General features: G+C 40.6%; 1 protein-coding gene across 1 annotated transcript in view; it reads left to right on the top strand.

The window, feature by feature from the left end:
* Positions 1–19,502, top strand: part of CERS3 (ceramide synthase 3) — a 157,484-nt gene that overhangs the window by 71,060 nt on the left and 66,922 nt on the right. Inside the window, exons 8-9 of the mRNA XM_005694924.3 lie at positions 465–593; positions 3,101–3,207. Of these exons, the coding sequence (XP_005694981.2) occupies positions 465–593; positions 3,101–3,207 (236 nt within the window). The remainder of the gene's footprint in view (positions 1–464; positions 594–3,100; positions 3,208–19,502) is intronic.

Raw genomic sequence — 19,502 nt, forward strand, 5'->3', positions numbered from 1 at the left:
ATTTCACTAATGTAGTTATTCTACTTTTATTTGTTACTTATTTCATATGCAGTAACTCTTATTTTAATGGTTGTGTAATTTTATTACATCTCTCCTGGAATTAGGCAGGGAATTAACAATAAAGGTAAATGTACATAGGAATATGCTTATGTATGTATATGTCTTTACACTTTGTGTGTAAAGTGTGCATATATCTGGTGTAGGGCAGTGGGAAGAACAGCAGATATTAGGACTTAAATGGCAACTGTTCAGTGTTATCTCAAAGTTAAATGACTTCATCAGTGAGGATAACACTTGTTCTATCTCTCTCATAAGAATTGTATTTAAGAATGAAAGTGAAAGCATTTTACAAATTTCAAAATACACAGATGTAAGTTGTTAGTTTTAAAATTATTATTATTATCTATTCAACTGATTGGGAAATAGCTGCATTTACTTAATGGTCTCCATTTGCCCTCATGTAGGATTTTCTAGCGACTGTCATCCACCACCTGGCTGCTGTCAGTTTGATGAGCTTCTCTTGGTGTGCTAATTATATTCGCAGTGGGACCCTCGTGATGATTGTACATGATGTGGCCGATATTTGGCTAGAGGTAAATGTTTGCCATTAAAAAACTAATAACAGGTGCATGGGGATGACCCAGAGAGATGTTGTGGGGAGGGAGGTGGGAGGGGGGTTCATGTTTGGGAACGCATGTAAGAATTAAAGATTTTAAAATTTAAAAAAAAATTAAAAAATTTAAAAAAAAAAAAAAAAAAAACTAATAACAGTACCATGTCCTGGGTTAACTGTGACTCTTTACAGGAAGGAAGAACTCTCTGTGAGTGATTTAGCAGAGCCCTCAGTTCTGAAAATACCTAAAGTCTGTGGATATCTCTAGGTCCCCAGATCTTTCAAGCTCAAAGAAAGGAAAGCTTTCAGTTTTTAGTTTCTAATTGTTTTTCTCCATGGTAGTCGAGAGAGAGGGGTTATTTTGTGGGATTCCATTTATGCAGCCTGCACACAGATATTAGCTTAGGAAGTAAGCTGAGGTATCTGAAGAAAAAATGAATTCTCATCTTTTAAGAGGAAAACTTGGACTATGGCATTGTGGATTTTTAAAGCTGATTGGCCCCATATATTCACGTAAGCCAAAGTTAAATAGGCACTGAATGCTTGCACTGCCCTGCAGGTTCCTCCTCCAGCTTTACGGAATGAGAATTAATGTTTATTTAAATGATATTTATTTTCTAAGAAAGCAATGTTTCAGAGCAGGAGACTTTAAAACAAGAGTCTTCCTAATCTCGAGCCATATAAAATATAAGAAACAAAGCAAAATTAGGATTTTTTTCTCTACGTGTTTCTGTTGTGTCTTTGTTCTGTTTACCCTGAGACAGTGGGTCCTGCTATACTTAGAGCCACATTGTTCATTATTTACATATACTCATTTATAATGAAAGTGAAAGTTGCTCAGTTGGGTCCAACTCTTTGTGATCTCATGGATTGTACAGTCCATGGAATTCTCCAGGCCAGAATACTGGCATGGGTAGCCTTTCCCTTCTCCAGGGGATCTTCCCAACCCAGGGATTGAACCCAGGTCTCCCACATTGCAGGTGATTCTTTACCAGCTGAGCCACAGGGGAAGCCCAAGCTGGGGGAAATGATACTAACATATTTGCATTCAGGATAACCTCTTGAAGGGCTAATAATTAAATATAAGTTGATATGGAAGAATTTAATTTAATAAGATCTTGTTCTTCTAGATCAGGCTTCAGCAAGTTCAGTTCAGTTCAGTTGCTCAGTCATATCTGACTCTTTGCAACCCCACGGACTGCAGCACACCAGACTTCACTGTCCATCACCAGCTCCTGGAGTCCACTCAAACTCATGTCCATTGAGTCGTTGATGCCATCCAACCATCTCATCCTCTGTTGTCTCCTTCTCCTCCTGCCTTCAATCTTTCCCAGCATCAGGGTCTTTTCAAATGAGTCAGTCCTTCACATCAGATGGCCAAAGTATTGGAGTTTCAGCTTCAACATCAGTTTTCCAGTGAATATTCAGTACTCATTTCCTTTAGGATGGACTGGTTGGATCTCCTTGCAGTCCAAGGGACTCTCAAGAGTCTTCTTCAACACCACAGTTCAAAAGTATCAATTCTTTGGTGTTCAGCTTTCTTTATAGTCCAACTCTCACATCCATACATGACTACTGGACAAACCATAGCCTTGCTGGATTTAGCAAACTTTTTCGCAAAAAAGCCAGGTAGTAAATCTAGTTTTGTGGACCTCATACGATCTCTTGTCACATATTCTTGTTTTTCTGTTGTTTTTCTTTTTCTTTTATACTCCTTTAAAAAATGTGAAAACTGTTCTTACCATTCTTAACTCAAGGGGCTGAGCAGCTTTAATCCCTAGGCTGAATTGTGATTTGCCAAACCCTGTTGTAGATGTAACCAGAAGTCATTTGAAGACATTTCAAAGCAACTGATACTGTTAAAATTGGCTAAGTACAGAATTTTGTTTTCTTGTATGTAGCCATAATTAGACATGTAAATCCAGTTCTAAGGGTAAAGGTTATTATATGTGCTTCAGAGCAGCAAATGACTTAGCAGAAGGAGGATTATGCCAGTTCTTCCATGTGTTGCTCTCTGAATGTAGCCATCTCTGTTATAATCACCTCCTCCTCCAATCATATCTCAGTAACCCAGCCCAGCCCAGCGCTTCACTCATATCCCAGCCTTTCTTCAGTCCAGCTCTCCTCCCAGTTAAATGGAGGACTTCAATAACTGTCAAGCTAACATACATGCTAAAAGGAGTTATGCTAATTTGTAGTGCTTATGTAATACAAGAGTGATATTACAGTCATTCTAACTAATTTTTTAAATATTGTATTATGCAAGGTTCCAAACATATGACAAGGTAAAGAATATAATGGGCCCAATGGACCCACATCCAGCTTTAATAGTTACTAATGTGGCCAATCTTATTTCATCTACTTTTTATCCATAACCCAACTCCCACCAAGATTTTGAAGCAAATCCCAGATATAATTTAATTTATAGATATTTAATTTTACACGACTGTCACCCTATCTGAACGCAATTTCTTTCTATTTTCTCAGTCTGCTAAGATGTTTTCTTATGCCGGATGGAAGCAAACCTGTAACGCCCTGTTTTTCATCTTCTCCGCCGTGTTTTTGATCAGTCGCCTCATTATTTTTCCCTTCTGGTGAGTAGACAAGGGGCTGTGCATGCCTTTGGTCGCTATGCTGAGGTGGCCTTGCATGTTGTTCAGGTTGGAGCATTGCCCTTTCTTTCTCACACTGATCTCCAGCTATTTGTGCCAAGTTTAGCTGGACAGAAGAATGTGAAGGGGTCATTTTTATAGATAATTAAAACCACACCTTCTAATGTGAAAGGCTTGCTACAAAGGAAGATAAAAGATGTGTGACCAGTGGAGGGGAGCATCTCTTACTCTATGTCTGCTCTCATGAACATGGATCTTTTTTGCGATTAACAACTTTTCCAGTTATTCAGTGAAATGTCATTGGTCAGTTTTCAGCTTTTTAAAAGAGAGGCCAATTCTGTGTTAAAATTGCAGTAGTTATAACCACCATTAATTGAATGCCAGGCATTGGATTAGGCCCTTAATACATCTTGGCACTAGCTATACAGCAAACCATGAAGATAAGTGTCATCATTTCCACTTCACATATGAGGAAACTGATGCTGATTTCATTCTCCATGATCTCTGGTCCTAACAGTGGTATGGACCACTAGCTCTTGCCCAGTCTGTTGATTTTGTTTAGCCAAGAGCTGGCAGCTCTTGTTGTGTCTCTCCTGACAGCCTTTCCTTCAGCAAGTGTAATTTCCCATGTGTCGATTGACAGAAAACAGAGGAAAAATGTGAGGAAGACTTTAAGGGTTTGGAAAGAACAGCTTAAAACTAACTGTAGTCTGGGGCTAGCCTAGGAGTTTCAGATACTCTCAACAGAAAAACTGGTGTTGTTGGAAGTCCTAGGTTCCAGGGGAAAGAGATGGAGACCCAGGTTGCAGGCCTGATTCCTTGTGAGAGGAGAGCACACAGAAGACTGGTTAGAGAGTTCAAAGGGTACTGGCCACTCTGTGGAAGCCAGCTGCATTCTTTAACACAGGACTGGGTGTCTTGATTAGATACTTTTTCTAGAGAGAAACAGCAGAGTGCAGTGATGAATTTCACGGGTGCAAGTCAGTCCTTGCTGCAAACATTACCTGTGCGATCTTGTACAGGTCAGATCAATTTTCTCTGCTTCAGTTTCTCATCTGTAAAATGTAAGGATTGTCACGAGGCTTAAGTGAGATAATAAATATTAAATAGCTTAGAACAGTGTCTGGAACATAGTAAAGACTCAGTAAATGCCAGCTCTTATTACTGAAATTATTAATGAGTCTCTGAGAATTTGGAGTTTAATCCAGAATCAAATCTGAGATGCACGTTTAAGATGCTCTTCTTTGTTGATGAATCATATTACCATCACTTTCACTTTAGCTGATCAACTGTGTTTGTGAAATTAGAATATTGTACAGTATTGATAGGATAAGAATTGACTTGCAGATAGCAGTTAAGTTGTGGCTTTTTAGTGTGACTTTCATGGTGCTCTGAATCTAGCATATGCCCACTGCTTATTTTGTTTCAAAGGAACCATGTGTTCCAGTTATCTATAGCTGTATAACAAACTTTCTAAAAAGCTTAGTGGCTTAACACAGTAGTGAGCAAATTTTTTCTATAAAGGGCCATAGAATAACTATTTTAGACTTTAAGAGCCATATATGGTCTCTGTTGCATGTTTTTCTTTGTTTTGTTCTATTTCTTTTACAATCCTTTAAAAATGTACCAAATCCAGCTTAGATCACTGGCTGTAGAAAAACACTCTACAGGCCAGACTTTATCAACAAGCCATAGTTGTCAGGCTTCTCTCTTAAAATAACACATTATTATCATTATTACCTCTTATGGATCTCGGAGTTGACTGACCTCATTTCCATGGTTTTCACTCCTGTGGTTACAGTCAGATGGTAGCTGGGCAGTCAGAGTTGGAGTTTTCTTGAAGGCTTCCTCAGGCACAAGGTTCAAGTGACACCCATGACATCAGCTGGTTGATGCTGGTTGTTGGCTGCGACTGCTGCGGGCCTGGCAGCTGGATTGCATGTCCATGCCCCTTCACTGGCCTGATCTCTTCCGAGGACAGCAGATGGATTTTAAGGGTGAGCAGTTCAAGAGAGAGCTTGACAGATGCTGTGTTTCCTTTTGTAACTCAGCTTCAGATGTCATAGCATGTCACGTCCAACCTCATTTTCTTCATTGGATCCAGGTCACTAAGGCCAGTTCATATTTAAGGGAAAGAAAATTAGCTTCCAGTTCTTGTTGGGAGTAGTTTCAAATAATTTATAGACATTTTAAAAACACATACCATGGAAGTTCTCAGTCTAGAGAACTCTCTGAAAAGCTTCTAAGTATTGCTGCTGTGGTTGATTTGTGATTCAGCAACAAAGGATCTCACCTAGAACTTTACTTTAACATCTCAAAATCAACAGGCAAGCTTACCCTAGCCTCACAGACAGTTGAACATCAGGTTAGTGTTGAGTGATTGGGAGGCAGTGTGTTACTTTCCCACACACCCTCAACTCTAAAATCCTAGACATAAGAACTCATTCTCTTGCCAGCATTTCTGGATTTCAAGGAGAATTAGTTACATGCATTTGGCATGTTCTTGATCTTGATATTTTGCTGAATTCACCAGCTCACTGCAGAGGGCAGCCAGTACCACTGTTTGCTGTCTTCAGAGGGTTTGGGCTGCAAATAAGCCAGTATTAGTAGACTTGACTATATAAATTTTTTGTGGGTAAAATTTTTTCTGTACTGATGTTGACTGATCCTCAGTTGGAGGGTTAAAGAAAACCTCAACAAGCTATTGGAAGCTTGGAAGCTAGGTTTTTCATGGTTTTCAAAAGCATCAGTTGTAGTGTATTACTCTGGCTTAAATAGCTATCCCATCAGCTTGAACCTGTTACACAACCATCTTGTGGTGCCAAAGAGGAAAAGTCAGTTCCTTGTTGTTAGTGTGGCTCCAGACATCTGTCTAAAATTTGTAACTCTGCAGACTCACTTCTTAAGGACATTTTATTAGTCCAGATTTGTTGGGAATTTACGGTGAACCAAACACAGTGCAGACAAGAGGCCCATTTCAAGATTCAAACATTTCAGAGGTGCTGTGGGAGGCGGTTCGCCATCTAGCTGCTCTGTTCTTCTCAGTTGCTTTTGCTACGCATTTTGTGGTGAGATGAAGGACTGAGTGTGGAGAAAGCTCCTGGGTGTTGCCATCTGAAAGGGATCTGAAACTCTGAGAAAAAGAACAGGAGTTTGACATCACATGTGTCTTTCTCTTTCTTCTCCTTTCCCTTTATTCCCTCAGCCTCAAGCAGGTTTGCTTTCCCTTGTGAATTTCCTTATGTGTTTGTACAACTGTACTGCCAGTTCTCCTGTCCTCCAGTTCTTTTCAGGGAACTTATTTATAGCCATTTTTCAGTCAATGTCAGCAAGAGTTAACTGCTTTGATTTCCTAAACATTGCTACTGTCAACATTAGGTAGACAGTCCAGTTGGCACGGGCCAAACTGCTTTAATCATTTATTTGCGTTTTTCTTCAAAAGCATTTAAATTTCAGGCCTATGTTTTTCACGTTGTATTCCCAACTATTGTATTAAAATAATGGCTGCTATATTTGTGAATTATTGGATGTATTTGTCTACTTTATACAAATACCACCTGAGAATCATTCCCCAACCCAGGGATCTAACCCAGGTCTCCCACATTGCAAGCGGATTCTTTACCAACTGAGCCACCAGGGAAGCCCATTCAGTGAAAAAGATCCTCCAAAGGTCGATAAATGATTCCCCTGACTCCTGACAGTTTTTCTCCTTAAATAAAAGGAGCAGATACTGATTTAGTCCCAGATGGTTGACCTGAAGGGAAGGAGCGTGTTGCAGCTGATGTTTCCTGGGTCATCGCTCGATTTCTTGAACTCATCACTAGATGTTGTGAGGAGCTCACAGATGAATGAGGTGTAGCTCCTCGCCTGCAGGAGTTCATGACGGCAATCGAAGAGATATTTTTGTATCCACCACCTTATTCATATATTTGAAGAGTATTAATACTGACCTGTGTTTTTTGGATATTCCAAAAAGAAAATAATAAGACATTTCTGTCAAATCAAAACTACAATGAGATATCTCCTCACACTGTTTAGAATGGCTGACCATCATTAAAAAGTCTGCAAATAATAAATGCTGGAGAGGATGAGGAGAAAAAGGAACCCTCCTATATTCCTCCACTGTCAGTGGGAATGTAAATTGGTGCAGCCACTAAGGAGAACAATATGGAAGCTTCTTAAAAAACTAAAAATAGAGCTACCATGTAATCCTATAATCCACTCCTGGGCATATAGGAAAAGATGAAAATTCTAACTCAAAAAAATACATGTACCTCAGTGTTCATAGCAGCACTATTTATAATAGCCACAACATGAAAGCAACATAATTTGTCCACTGACAAGTTGATAAAGAAGTTGTACGCATTTACAATGGAATATTACTTGGAAGTAAAAAAGAATGAAATAATACCATTTGTAGCAACATGGAAGGACTTAGAGATTATCATACTAAGTGAAATGTCAGACAAATGTCAGACAAAGAAAAATATCATATTGTATCACTTATATGTAGAGTCTAAAAAATGATACAGAGGAACTTACAAAACAGAAATAGAGTCACAAATGTAGAAAGCAAGTTATGGCCACCTAAGGAGAAAGTGAGGGAGGGATCAATTAGGGATTTGAGATTAACAGATACACACTACTGTATTTAAAATAGGTAAAAGACTAAGTAAGACCTACAGATGAATTGTATTCAGTATCTTATAATAACCTACAACGGAAAAAATTCTGAAAAAGAATAGATACATATATATATATATAGCTGAATGACTGCTATACACTTGAAACTAACACAGCATTGTGAATTAACCATACTTCAGTTTTAAAAATGGTTAAAAAATAAAACATTTCTAACTGTGAAAAATACTCAGACAACTTCCTTACCTCCAAGGATACGTATGCTAGTGGTAACTTTATTTCCCCACCACTGGTTCATGGGACCTTGGGCTTCATCTTTTGATGATCCAGGTCTCACTGGTATCAAAAAATGGTTCCCTGAGAAGCCTCATGTGAAAAAGAATTTTGTGGGCGATGAGACAATATAAACCCTTGAAATGGTTGTTAAAGAGAGGACAGTTTTAAGGAGACACAACAGAGCCAAAGCCTCCAGCAGTGCTCTCAGCTGATGTCCATCAGAGGGAGACTAGAGTGAGGACATGATAGTCTTTTTCTTTCCTTTTAACGTCTGAGGCCTCAGTTCTGAGCATGCAGGCCGGGGTCTGCTGGGTCCCGTCAGCTTCCACGCCTGCCTGGAATGGCAGTGTCTTTCCCTCAGTCACCAGAGGAGATGCGGGGCTGCGCCAGGCCAGAGGGCTCTGTTGTAGCTGCTGCTGCTCCCTGGGACCGCCCTGCAGATGCCTATCTCAGAACTAGACTTTCCAGTCACATGGCTTCTGGAGGAGACAGCACAAGTCACCGCATGTGTTTGCTCAGAGTCTCGCTCGGTGGGGAGCTCCTGCCACACCCCACAGGCTTGGCACTTCTGCTGCGGCTTGTAAACTTGTGAAAGACAACTACCACAGTCCATAGAACTTCAGAATGAGGGGCCTTATTCATTATTTAGCACAACCCCTTTATTTGTTTCTCTGTATGGAAATCATTTCAAGCTTGCAGAATAATTTCAAGTATATTACAGAGAACTCTTACCTGTTCCTTTTACCCAGATTTACCAGTTAACATTTCCTTGATTTGCTGTATTTCTTTCTTTTTCTCTCTCAATACACACACGCACATACACGCTCATGTGTGTGTGTGTATATGTGCCTATATATGTATGCACATATACACACACATTTTTTTCTGAACCAAAGTTGAAACCATCACACCCTTTAAATCCTAAATAGTTCAGTGTGTATTTCCTAAGGACAAGGACAGTCTTCTACAGAATCTTCCGTCAGTTTCAAGAAAGGTAGCAATCTACCATCCGTGTTTTGGTTTTATCAATTGATCTGATAGTGCCTTTCATTGCTTTTTTCCCCTCATTACCAGATTTGGCCAGGATCACATTCTGTATTCACGTGTCATCCACCTGAAATAGTCCTTCTTGTGCTGGGTACTTCTTTCCTTTCGTGTCATAGACATTGTTGAAGTATTGCGACTTAGTTTATTTTTCACGTGAGAAGTTAAGATAGTTCTAGGATAGCACTGCTAGTTATGAAAGAATCAAGACCAGAAACAGGACATTTGAAACACAAAAGAGGTATGTTTCCAACTAAATTACTTACTTTGATAAGAGCAGACATGGCTGCCTTGCCTAAGTTTTAGAAAGTTTCTTCAACTATTTGGTCACTTAGAAATATAAGCCATCTCTAAAATGTAAGATAGGCAAATTAAACGCCTATAGAACCAATATTTGTTATCCTGAAAAGGCTCAATGCTTATACTCACAATTAGCAAGAAAAAAAGACCTTTAATTTTTATTAGAAAAAAACAACTTTTGGTGACTCTCTTATCCAGCCCAGCAAAACCAACTATGCCAACAATGTGATTTTTTTCAAACCATGTAAACTTTAGCAATTGAAAGTGTAAAGATGGGGAACAAAACTCAAGACAGAGAAAAGGCGAAGCTTTGCCCTCCATAGGCACCATGGTAGTGTGTCCATTTGGACAGGTTAAAAGCCAGTGTACAGAGCAGAACTGAGGAGTATTCTCTGTGAAAAGGGAGATTCCATAGGCCCCACAAGGTAAATGTGCAAGTGTTTGTGTGTTCACACATGTCTGCACGCTTGATACATGTGTGTTCAGGACACATACTTGATACACATGTATTTGAGCCACACAACATTTAGACAAGCAGATATGTTTTGTTTTTTTCCTTCCTATTCTTCTTTTGGTAAAGAAGAATTAAGGCTGAGAGATTGGACTATCCTTTAGGTATCATTCTGGATCTCACCCCAAAAGATCTCCCACAATTTCCACTTTTTGTTTCAGTTCAGCTTGTTACATGCTGACTATGTAAACTATAACTTCACTAGAATGACCTGTGGAGGCTTAAAAAAATATTCTTGGTTCTAATTCAGACCAATTAAACTAGAATCTGCAAACTGGACCCAGACACTGTGTTGCCCTCCATGTGGTGTTGACTAGCGCTTTGCAGTAGGAAAGGGGCTGGTGGTGGAAGCCATCTCAGCATAGTGATGGCCATAATAAGTTATAACTTCCATGTTTGAGTGCTCACTTATGCTAAGCTCTTCCCATTTGTCAACTCATTTAATCCTCATGACAACCTGATGAGGTGAGTTCTGTCTTATTACAGAAGAAACTGAAGCCCAGAGAAGCCAGTAACTTGCTGTAGATGCCCAGGAAACCATGATCCAAATGTAGCAGGCTCCAGCGCCCGTGCTACTGACTGACCGCTCCTCTCTGCAGGGGCGTCTCTGTCTCTGGGGCTGTTTGTCAATGGCAGTCTCTTCCATTTCTAGAACTCTTAAGTTTGCAAAGATGACTGTGTGTTTCTCTGGAGCCTCTTATTCAGAGAGGTGGGGTTAGTTTCACCCAAGGAACAGGAGGTAGTGTAGGTTGCTAGGCAAAAAATAGCAGCCTCAGTCCCAGAGCCCAGCTCTGATGATGCTAGGCCAAGTATTGTTTTTGTTGTTCGATCGCTAAGTCGTGTCTGACTCTTTGAGACCCCATGGACTACATACAACACAGCAGGCTTCCCTATCCTTCACTATCTCCCGGAGTTTGCTCAAATTCCTGTCCACTGAGTTGGTGGTACTGTCTGACCATCTCATCCTCTGCCACGTCCTTTTCCTTTTGCCTTCAGTCTTCCCCAGCATCAGTGTCCTTTCCAATGAGTCAGCTCTTTGTATCAGGTGGTCAAAGTGTAACTTCAGCTTCATCAGTCCTTCCAATTAATATTCAGGTTGATTTCCTTCAGGATTGGCTTGTTTGATCATCTTTTAGTCCAAGGGACTCTCAAGAGTCTTCTTCAGCACCACAATTCGAAAGCACCAATTCTTCAGTGCTCAGCCTTCCTTATGGTCCAGTTCTCACATCCATAGATAACTACTGCAAAAACCATAGCTTTGAGTATAAGGGCCTCTATTATTCTCCTTCCCAAAACCTGCAGAGAGTCCCAAAGCTCTTACAGGGAAGGCCACACCTCTGACCTTGGCTTTCTAGGCCAGTGGGAGATGGCTGCATTCACCAATCTAGCTTCATCTTGCACACCCAACCCCGTCACCCCTCCTCCACCCCATCCCACCCCCTGCCCCCACCCACCTTGCCACACCAGTCTTCTTTTTAGCCTTCGAATTTTCCATAATGCCTCCACCTGAGACTTTTGTACATGTCACTCCCTCTAACTCTGTCTCCCCTTCAGCTATAGAGAGAAGAAGGAAATCTCTATTCAGTCAAAATCCTGGAATATTCTCCCTTATTCTTTTCTTTTTTTCTTTGCATGGACCACAGTAAAATTGTATGTTTAGGTAGATATTTACATTCTTGACAGGATGTATAAAGGAGGTATTTTTGAGTAGATTCCTTTGTTAATTTTGACATTGACAAATTCCCATTAGGAGGCCTTGTATGGGACCAGGTCCTGGAGTAGGCGATGGGAGAATACATGTGAGATGAAGGCATCATGGCCACTGCCTGTGGAAAGCTTGCTGGCTAATGAGGAGTCAGCTCATCTAAGAGCTTTCACTGTAAGGCAGAGTGAATCAGCCCAATGCTCTAAAGAAGTTCATAGCAGAGGACCACTGAAGGCAGTTATAAGAGGTGATCAGGAGAGTTTTTTTTTGTAGAGGAGTCCATGCTTTGATAGGTGTGAGGAATTTCAGATGAAAAAAGGAAGGGCATTCTAGACTGAGAGAGTGCAAAATAAGGCACGCAGTTGCTTAAAGACCCAGAAAATCATAATAGCAAATAGGCTTTATTATATTATTTCCATTAATCCCTGTGGATGCAGGCACCAAAATATAAGTCCTACTAGCTCAGGAATTTCAGTCTGTTTTATTCATTCTGGCTCCCACAAAGTGCCTGCTATCATTTTGGTGCTTAATAAATATTTATTGAATGAATAAGGTAGGTACTCATTGCTTCCATTTTACAGTTTAGAATACACACAAAGAAGTGACTCAGCTTACATAGAGTCAGGATTTTAAGAAAATATTGGGGATATATTTTATAATGTTAGGGGTGAGAAAAACATTTTAAAGCATAACACAGAGAAAGCAATTGTAAGGGAAACAGTTGATAATATTGGTTACAAAAGTGTTTTAAAACTTTATTTGTCAAGAAAAATTATAAACAAAGTTGTAAAACTCAGACCATGTGATATTATTTAACATGATTAAAAAGTAATGCATTATCATTAATATATAAAGAGCATTTAGGAATCAGAAGAAGTAAACATCCCCCACCCAAAATTGGACAGATACCACAAAGAAGCAGTTCACAAAGTACACATCATAATAATAATTTTTAAAAACTCATATATAACTTCATTTCACAAGAAATAAAAAAGTAAATATATAAGCAGTATAATGTTGTTTTAGGTAAAAGCTGACAGACTACAATGTTGATCAAGATCCCAGGAACACTCGCATACACTGGGTGCAAGAATATAAATTGGTGCAGTCTTGATGAAAAGTGTTTAGCAATAGACTCCAAAATATAAAATGAATATACACTTTGATTCAGAATTTTAGCAAATTGGGAGGAAGGGAACAATTTGATCAAAATGTCTTCACAAGTAACATTCTCACGGTGTTCTTCATAATGTAGCAAAAATTTGGAAACAAATGTCTATCAATAAGAGATTAGCTAAATAAATTATGTATAAATGGATTTCTGTGCATTTATTACATAGAATGGTATATAGTAGGGGTTGGCAAATTGGCTCATAGGCAAAATCCAGTTCAGTGAACTATTTTGCTCAGTTTAGTTCAGTTCAGTTCAGTTCACTCAGTTGTGTCCGACTCTTTGCGACCCCATGAATTGCAGCATGCCAGGCCTCCCTGTCCATCACCATCTCCCAGAGTTCACTCAAACTCATGTCCATTGAGTCCGTGATGCCATCCAGCCATCTCATCTTCTGTCGTCCCCTTCTCCTCCTGCCCCCAATCCCTCCCAGCATCAGAGTCTTCTCCAGTGAGTCAACTATTCGCATGAGGTGGCCAAAGTATTGGAGCTTCAGCTTTAGCATCATTCCTTCCAAAGAAATCCCAGGATTGATCTCCTTCAGAATGGACTGGCTGGATCTCCTTGCAGTCCAAGGGACTCTCAAGAGTCTTCTCCAACACCACAGTTCAGAAGAATCAATTCTTCAGCGCTCAGCCTTCTTCACAGTCCAAGTCTCACATCCATACAGGACCACAGGAAAAACCATACCCTTGACTAGATGGACCTTAGTCGGCAAAGTAATGTCTCTGCTTTTGAATATACTGCCTAGGTTGGTCATAACTTTTCATGCAAGGAGTAAGCATCTTTTAATTTCATGGCTGCAGTCACCATCTGCAGTGATTTTGGAGCCCCCAAAAATAAAGTCAGACACTGTTTCTACTATTTCCCCATCGATTTCCCATGAAGTGGTGGGACCGGATGCCATGATCTTCGTTTTCTGAATGTTGAGCTTTAGGCCAACGTTTTCACTCTCCTCTTTCACTTTCATCAAGAGGCTTTTTAGTTCTTCTTCACTTTCTGCCATTAAGGGTGGTGTCATCTGCATATCTGAGGCTATTGCTATTTCTCCCGGCAATCTTGATTCCAGCTTGTGTTTCTTCCAGCCCAGCGTTTCTCATGATGTACTCTGCATAGAAGTTAAATAAGCAGGGTGACAATATACAGCCTTGACGCACTCTTTTTCATATTTGGAACCAGTCTGTTGTTCCATGTCCAGTTCTAACTGCTGCTTCCTGACCTGCATACAGGTTTTTCAAGAGGCAGGTCAGGTGGTTTGGTATTCCCATCTCTTTCAGAATTGTCCACAGTTTATTGTGATCCACACAGTCAAAGGCTTTGGCATAGTCAATAAAGCAGAAAGAGATGTTTTTCTGGAGCTCTCTTGCTTTTTCCATGATCCAGTGGATGTTGGCAGTTTGATCTCTGGTTCCTCTGCCTTTTCTAAAACCAGCTTGAACATCTGGAAGTTCACGGTTCACGTATTGCTGAAGCCTTGCTTGGAAAATTTTGAGCATTACTTTACTAGCATGTGAGATGAGTGTGATTGTGCGGTAGTCTGAGCATTCTTTTGCATTGCCTTTCTTTGGGATTGGAATGAAAACTGACCTTTTCCAGTCCTTTGGCCACTGCTGAGTTTTCCAAATTTGATGGCATATTGAGTGCAGCACTTTCACAGCATCATCTTTCAGGATTTGAAACAGCTCAACTGGAATTCCATCACCTCCACTAGCTTTGTTTGTAGTGATGCTTTCTAAGGCCCACTTGACTTCACATTCCAGGATGTCTGGCTCTAGATTATTGATCACATCATCATGATTATCTGGGTCGTGAAGACCTTTTTTGTATGGTTCTTCCATGTATTCTTGCCACGTCTTCTTAATATCTTCTGCTTCTGTTAGGTCCATACCATTTCTGTTCTTTATCGAGCCCATCTTTGCATGAAATGCTCCCTTGGTATCTCTAATTTTCTTGAAGAGATCTCTAGTCTTTCCCATTCTGTTTTCCTCTGTTTCTTTGGATTGATCGCTGAAGAAGGCGTTCTTGTCTTTTCTTGCTATTCTTTGGAACTCTGCATTCAGATGCTTATATCTTTCCTTTTCTCCTTTGCTTTTCACCTCTCTTCTCTTCACAGCTATTTGTAAGGCCTTCCCAGACAGCCATTTTGCTTTTTTGCATTTCTTTTCCATGGGGATGGTCTTGATCCCTGTCTCCTGTACAGTGTCACCAACCTCATTCCATAGTTCATCAGGCACTCTATCTATCAGATCTAGGCCCTTAAATCTTTCTCACTTCCACTGTATAATCATAAGCGATTTGATTTAGGTCATACCTGAATGGTCTAGTGGTTTTCCCTACTCTCTTCAATTTGAGTCTGAATTTGGTAAGAAGGAGTTCATGATCTGAGCCACAGTCAGCTCCTGGTCTTGTTTTTGTTGACTGTATAGAGCTTCTCCATCTTTGGCTGCAAAGAATAGAATCAATCTGATTTTGGTGTTGACCATCTGGTGATGTCCATGTGTAGAGTCTTCTCTTGTGTTGTTGGAAGAGGGTGTTTGCTATGACCAGTGCATTTTCTTGGCAAAACTCTATTAGCCTTTACCCTGCTTCATTCCGCATTCCAAGGCCACATTTGCCTGTTACTCCAGGCGTTTCTTGACTTCCTACTTTTTCATTCCAGTCCCCTATAATGAAAAGGACATCTTTTGTGGGTGTTAGTGCTACAAAAGGTCTTTTAGGTCTTCATAAAACCATTCAACTTCAGTTTCTTCAGCGTTACTGGTTAGGGCATAGACTTGGATTACTGTGATATTGAATGGTTTGCCTTGGAGATGAACAGAGATCATTCTGTTGTTTTTGAGATTGCATCCAAGTACTGCATTTCAGACTCTTGTTGACCATGATGGCTACTCCATTTCTTCTGAGGGATTCCTGCCCACAGTAGTAGATATAATGGTCATCTGAGTTAAATTCACCCATTCCAGTCCATTTTAGTTTGCTGATTCCTAGAATGTCCACGTTCATCCTTGCCATCTCTTGTTTGACCACTTCCAATTTGCCTTGATTCATGGACCTGATGTTCCAGGTTCCTATACAATATTGCTCTTTACAGCATCGGATCATGCTTCTATCACCAGTCACATCCACAACTGGGTATTGTTTTTGCTTTGGCTCCATCCCTTCATTCTTTCTGGAGTTAATACTCCACTGATCTCCAGTAGCATATTGGGCACCTAATGACCTGGGGAGTTCCTCTTTTGATATCCTATCATTTTGGCTTTTGATAGTGTTCATGGGGTTCTCAAGGCAAGAATACTGAAGTGGCTTGCCATTCCCTTCTCCAGTGGACCACATTCTGTCAGACTTCTCCACCATGACCCTCCCGTCTTGGGTTGCCCCCGCAGGCATGGGTGGTTTCATTGAGTTAGACAAGGCTGTGGTCCTAGTGTGATTAGATTGACTAGTTTTCTGTGAGTATGGTTTCAGTGTGTCTGTCCTCTGATGCCCTCTTGCAACACCTACCATCTTACTTGGGTTTCTCTTACCTTGGGCATGGGGTATCTCTTCACGGCTGCTCCAGCAAAGCACAGCCACTGCTCCTTACCTTGGATAAGGGGTATCTCCTTACCGCCACCGTTCCTGACCTTCAACGTGGGATAACTCCTCTAGGCCCTCCCGTGCCTGCGCAGCTAGTAAAATTTTATTGGCACACAGCCATACCTGTTAATTGATACATTGTTTATAGCTAGTTTCACATTGCAGTGGTCACTTGATGAGTTGCAACAGAGACCAAATGGCCCAGAGGCCTGAGATATTTATTATTTATCCCTATTAAAAAATATTTGCTGATCCCTAATTTATAAATATGTTCATTGACATGGAAAGCTCTCTGTAACATGTTTGGTTGCTAAGTCGTGTCCAACTCATTTTGTGACCCCATGGACTAGCCCACCATGCTCCTCAGTCCATGGGATTCCCCAGCCAGAATACTGGAGTGGATTGCTATTTCCTTCTCCAGGGGATCTTCCCAACTTAGAGATCAAAACTCTGCCTCCTGCATTGGCAGGCAGATTCTTTACCCCTGAGCCACCAGGGAAGCCCAAAAGCAGGGTATAAAATCACAAGCACAGTGTACTCCCTGTTATATAAGATCATGTGGTAATAGGAAAGGGAGAAACACTTTTTAAAGTATTTTTAAGAAAGATGTTTTGAATTATGTTTACCAGACATAGTATGTACTGGATTACCTGAGAGTTGTGAGATTTTAAGTGATTTTTACTTTAACCTCTTTATATTTTCTATAATTCCTAAGTTTCTAAAAAAAAAAGTTACATATGTAAAATGGATAGATGACTATTATATTGAGTTCAGAGTTCATATCATTGCTTTTTGAATAAAATCTTGAATTAACAACTCACAAAAAAAAGGAAGTAGAACTACTAAGGGAACTGTCAAAGGTTGCAAATAATGCAAGCGGAAATTGTTTTATTTTTTAAATTAGCAAATTTTAAACCCAGTTGGTACTGGTTGGAGGGTTCAGTAAAACTCTTCTTTCATAAATTGCTTGTGTCCTTATCAGTTCAGTTCAGTTGCTGCTGCTAAGTCGCTTCAGTCGTGTCCAACTCTGTGCGACGCCATAGATGGCAGCCCACTAGGCTCCTCTTTCCCTGGGATTCTCCAGGCAAGAACACTGCAGTGGGTTGCCATTTCTTTCTCCAGTTCATGAAAGTGAAAAGTGAAAGTGAAGTCACTCAGTCATGTCCGACTCTTTGCAACCCCATGAACCATAGACGCTAGGCGTCCCTGTCCATCACCAACTCCTGGAGTTTACCCAAACCCATGTCCATTGAGTTGGTGATGCCATCCAACCATCTCATCCTCTATCGTCCCCTTCTCCTCCTACCCTCAATCTTTCCCAGCATCAGGATCTTTTCAAATGAGTCAGCTCTTTGTGGCCAAAATATTGGAGTTTCAGCTTCAACCTCAGTCCCTCCAGTGAACACCCAGACCTGATCTCCTTTAGGATGGACTGGTTGGATCTCCTTGCAGTCCAAGGGACTCTCAAGAGTCTTCTCCAACACCACAGTTCAAAATCATGCACTCAGCTTTCTTTATAGTCCAACTCTCACATCCATACATGACCACAGGAAAAACCATAGCCTTGACTAGATGGACCTTTGTTGGCAAAGTAATGTCTCTGCTTTTGAATATGCTGTCTAGGTTGGTCATAACTTTCATTCAAAGGAGCAAGCATCTGTTAATCCCATGGCTGCAGTCACCATCTGCAGTGATTTTCGAGCCCAGAAAAATAAAGTCTGACACTGTGTCCACTGTTTTCCTCATCTGTTTGCCATGAAGTGATGAGACCAGATGCCATGATCTTAGTTTTCTGAATGTTGAGCTATAAGCCAACTTTTTCACTCTCCTCTTTCACTTTCATCAAGAGGCTCTTTAGTTCTTCACTTTCTGCCATAAGGGTGGTGTTATCTGCATATCTGAGGTTATTGATATTTCTCCCGGCAGTCTTGATTCCAGCTTGTGCTTCCTCCAGGCCAGCGTTTCTCATGATGTACTGTTCATATAAGTTAAATAAGCAGGTGACAACATACATCCTTGATGAACTTCTTTTCCTATTTGGAACCAGTCTGTTGTTCCATGTCCAGTTCTAACTGTTGCTTCCTGACCTGCATATAGGTTTCTCAAGAGGCAGGTCAGGTGGTCTGGTATTCCCATCTCTTTCAGAATTTTCCACAGTTCATTGTGATCCACACAGTCAAAGGCTTTGGCATAGTCAATAAAGCAGAAATAGATGTTTTTCTGGAACTCTCTTGCCTTTTCCATGATCCAGCAGATGTTGGCAATTTGATCTGTGGTTCCTCTGCCTTTTCTAAAACCAGCTTGAACATCTGGAAGTTCACGGTTCATGTATTGCTGAAGCCTGGCTTGGAGAATTTTGAGCATTACTTTGCTAGCATGTGAAATGAGTGCAGTTGTGTGGTAGTTTGGGCATTCTTTGACATTGCTTTTCTTTGGGATTGGAATGAAAACCAGGATCCTGCCTCAAGGCTGTACCACCATTTGATTGCTCCTTCTCGGTTTTTGTATCCCCTCCCTTCCCTGATCAGCAACTGTTTGAATCTGCCTTTTGGGACTCAGGGAAGGTCAGGGATGCTGAATGAAGCCTAGATCCTACAAAAAAGAAATGGAGAACACAGAACAGATCTGTACTCTACAGCCCCACAGAATCCTGCTTAGTTTTAATTCAGGGAAGTGTGAAACTATGACTGATAACTTCCTGTCAAAATGGGGCATAAGACTGCCTCAGTTTGGAGAACAGACACTGAACTGGAACTATTTCTGAGTGCCAAGTCCTAGATTTGAGTTTTGTATGATTAAAATGTCAATCTCTTGGTCTCCCATTTTGGTGTAACAGACCCAACTAGAAGTAATTGGAGGAGAGACAACTGGAATTTTAATAGACAGAATAAATCTCATTTCTTTTCAGAAGAATAAGCATGAAGCCAGGTCTGGACCTGGCACTTTGTGGACACTTGTAGCCAGGTAGCCAGTTGCCTAGTTTTATAAAAAGTAAGGTTACAGTTATTTGCTTCCTTCAGACATTGTTCTGAGAATGTCTGGTGGCCTCTAAG

This window comes from Capra hircus, chromosome 21, assembly GCF_001704415.2.
Source record: "Capra hircus breed San Clemente chromosome 21, ASM170441v1, whole genome shotgun sequence".
Lineage (NCBI taxonomy): Eukaryota > Metazoa > Chordata > Mammalia > Artiodactyla > Bovidae > Capra > Capra hircus.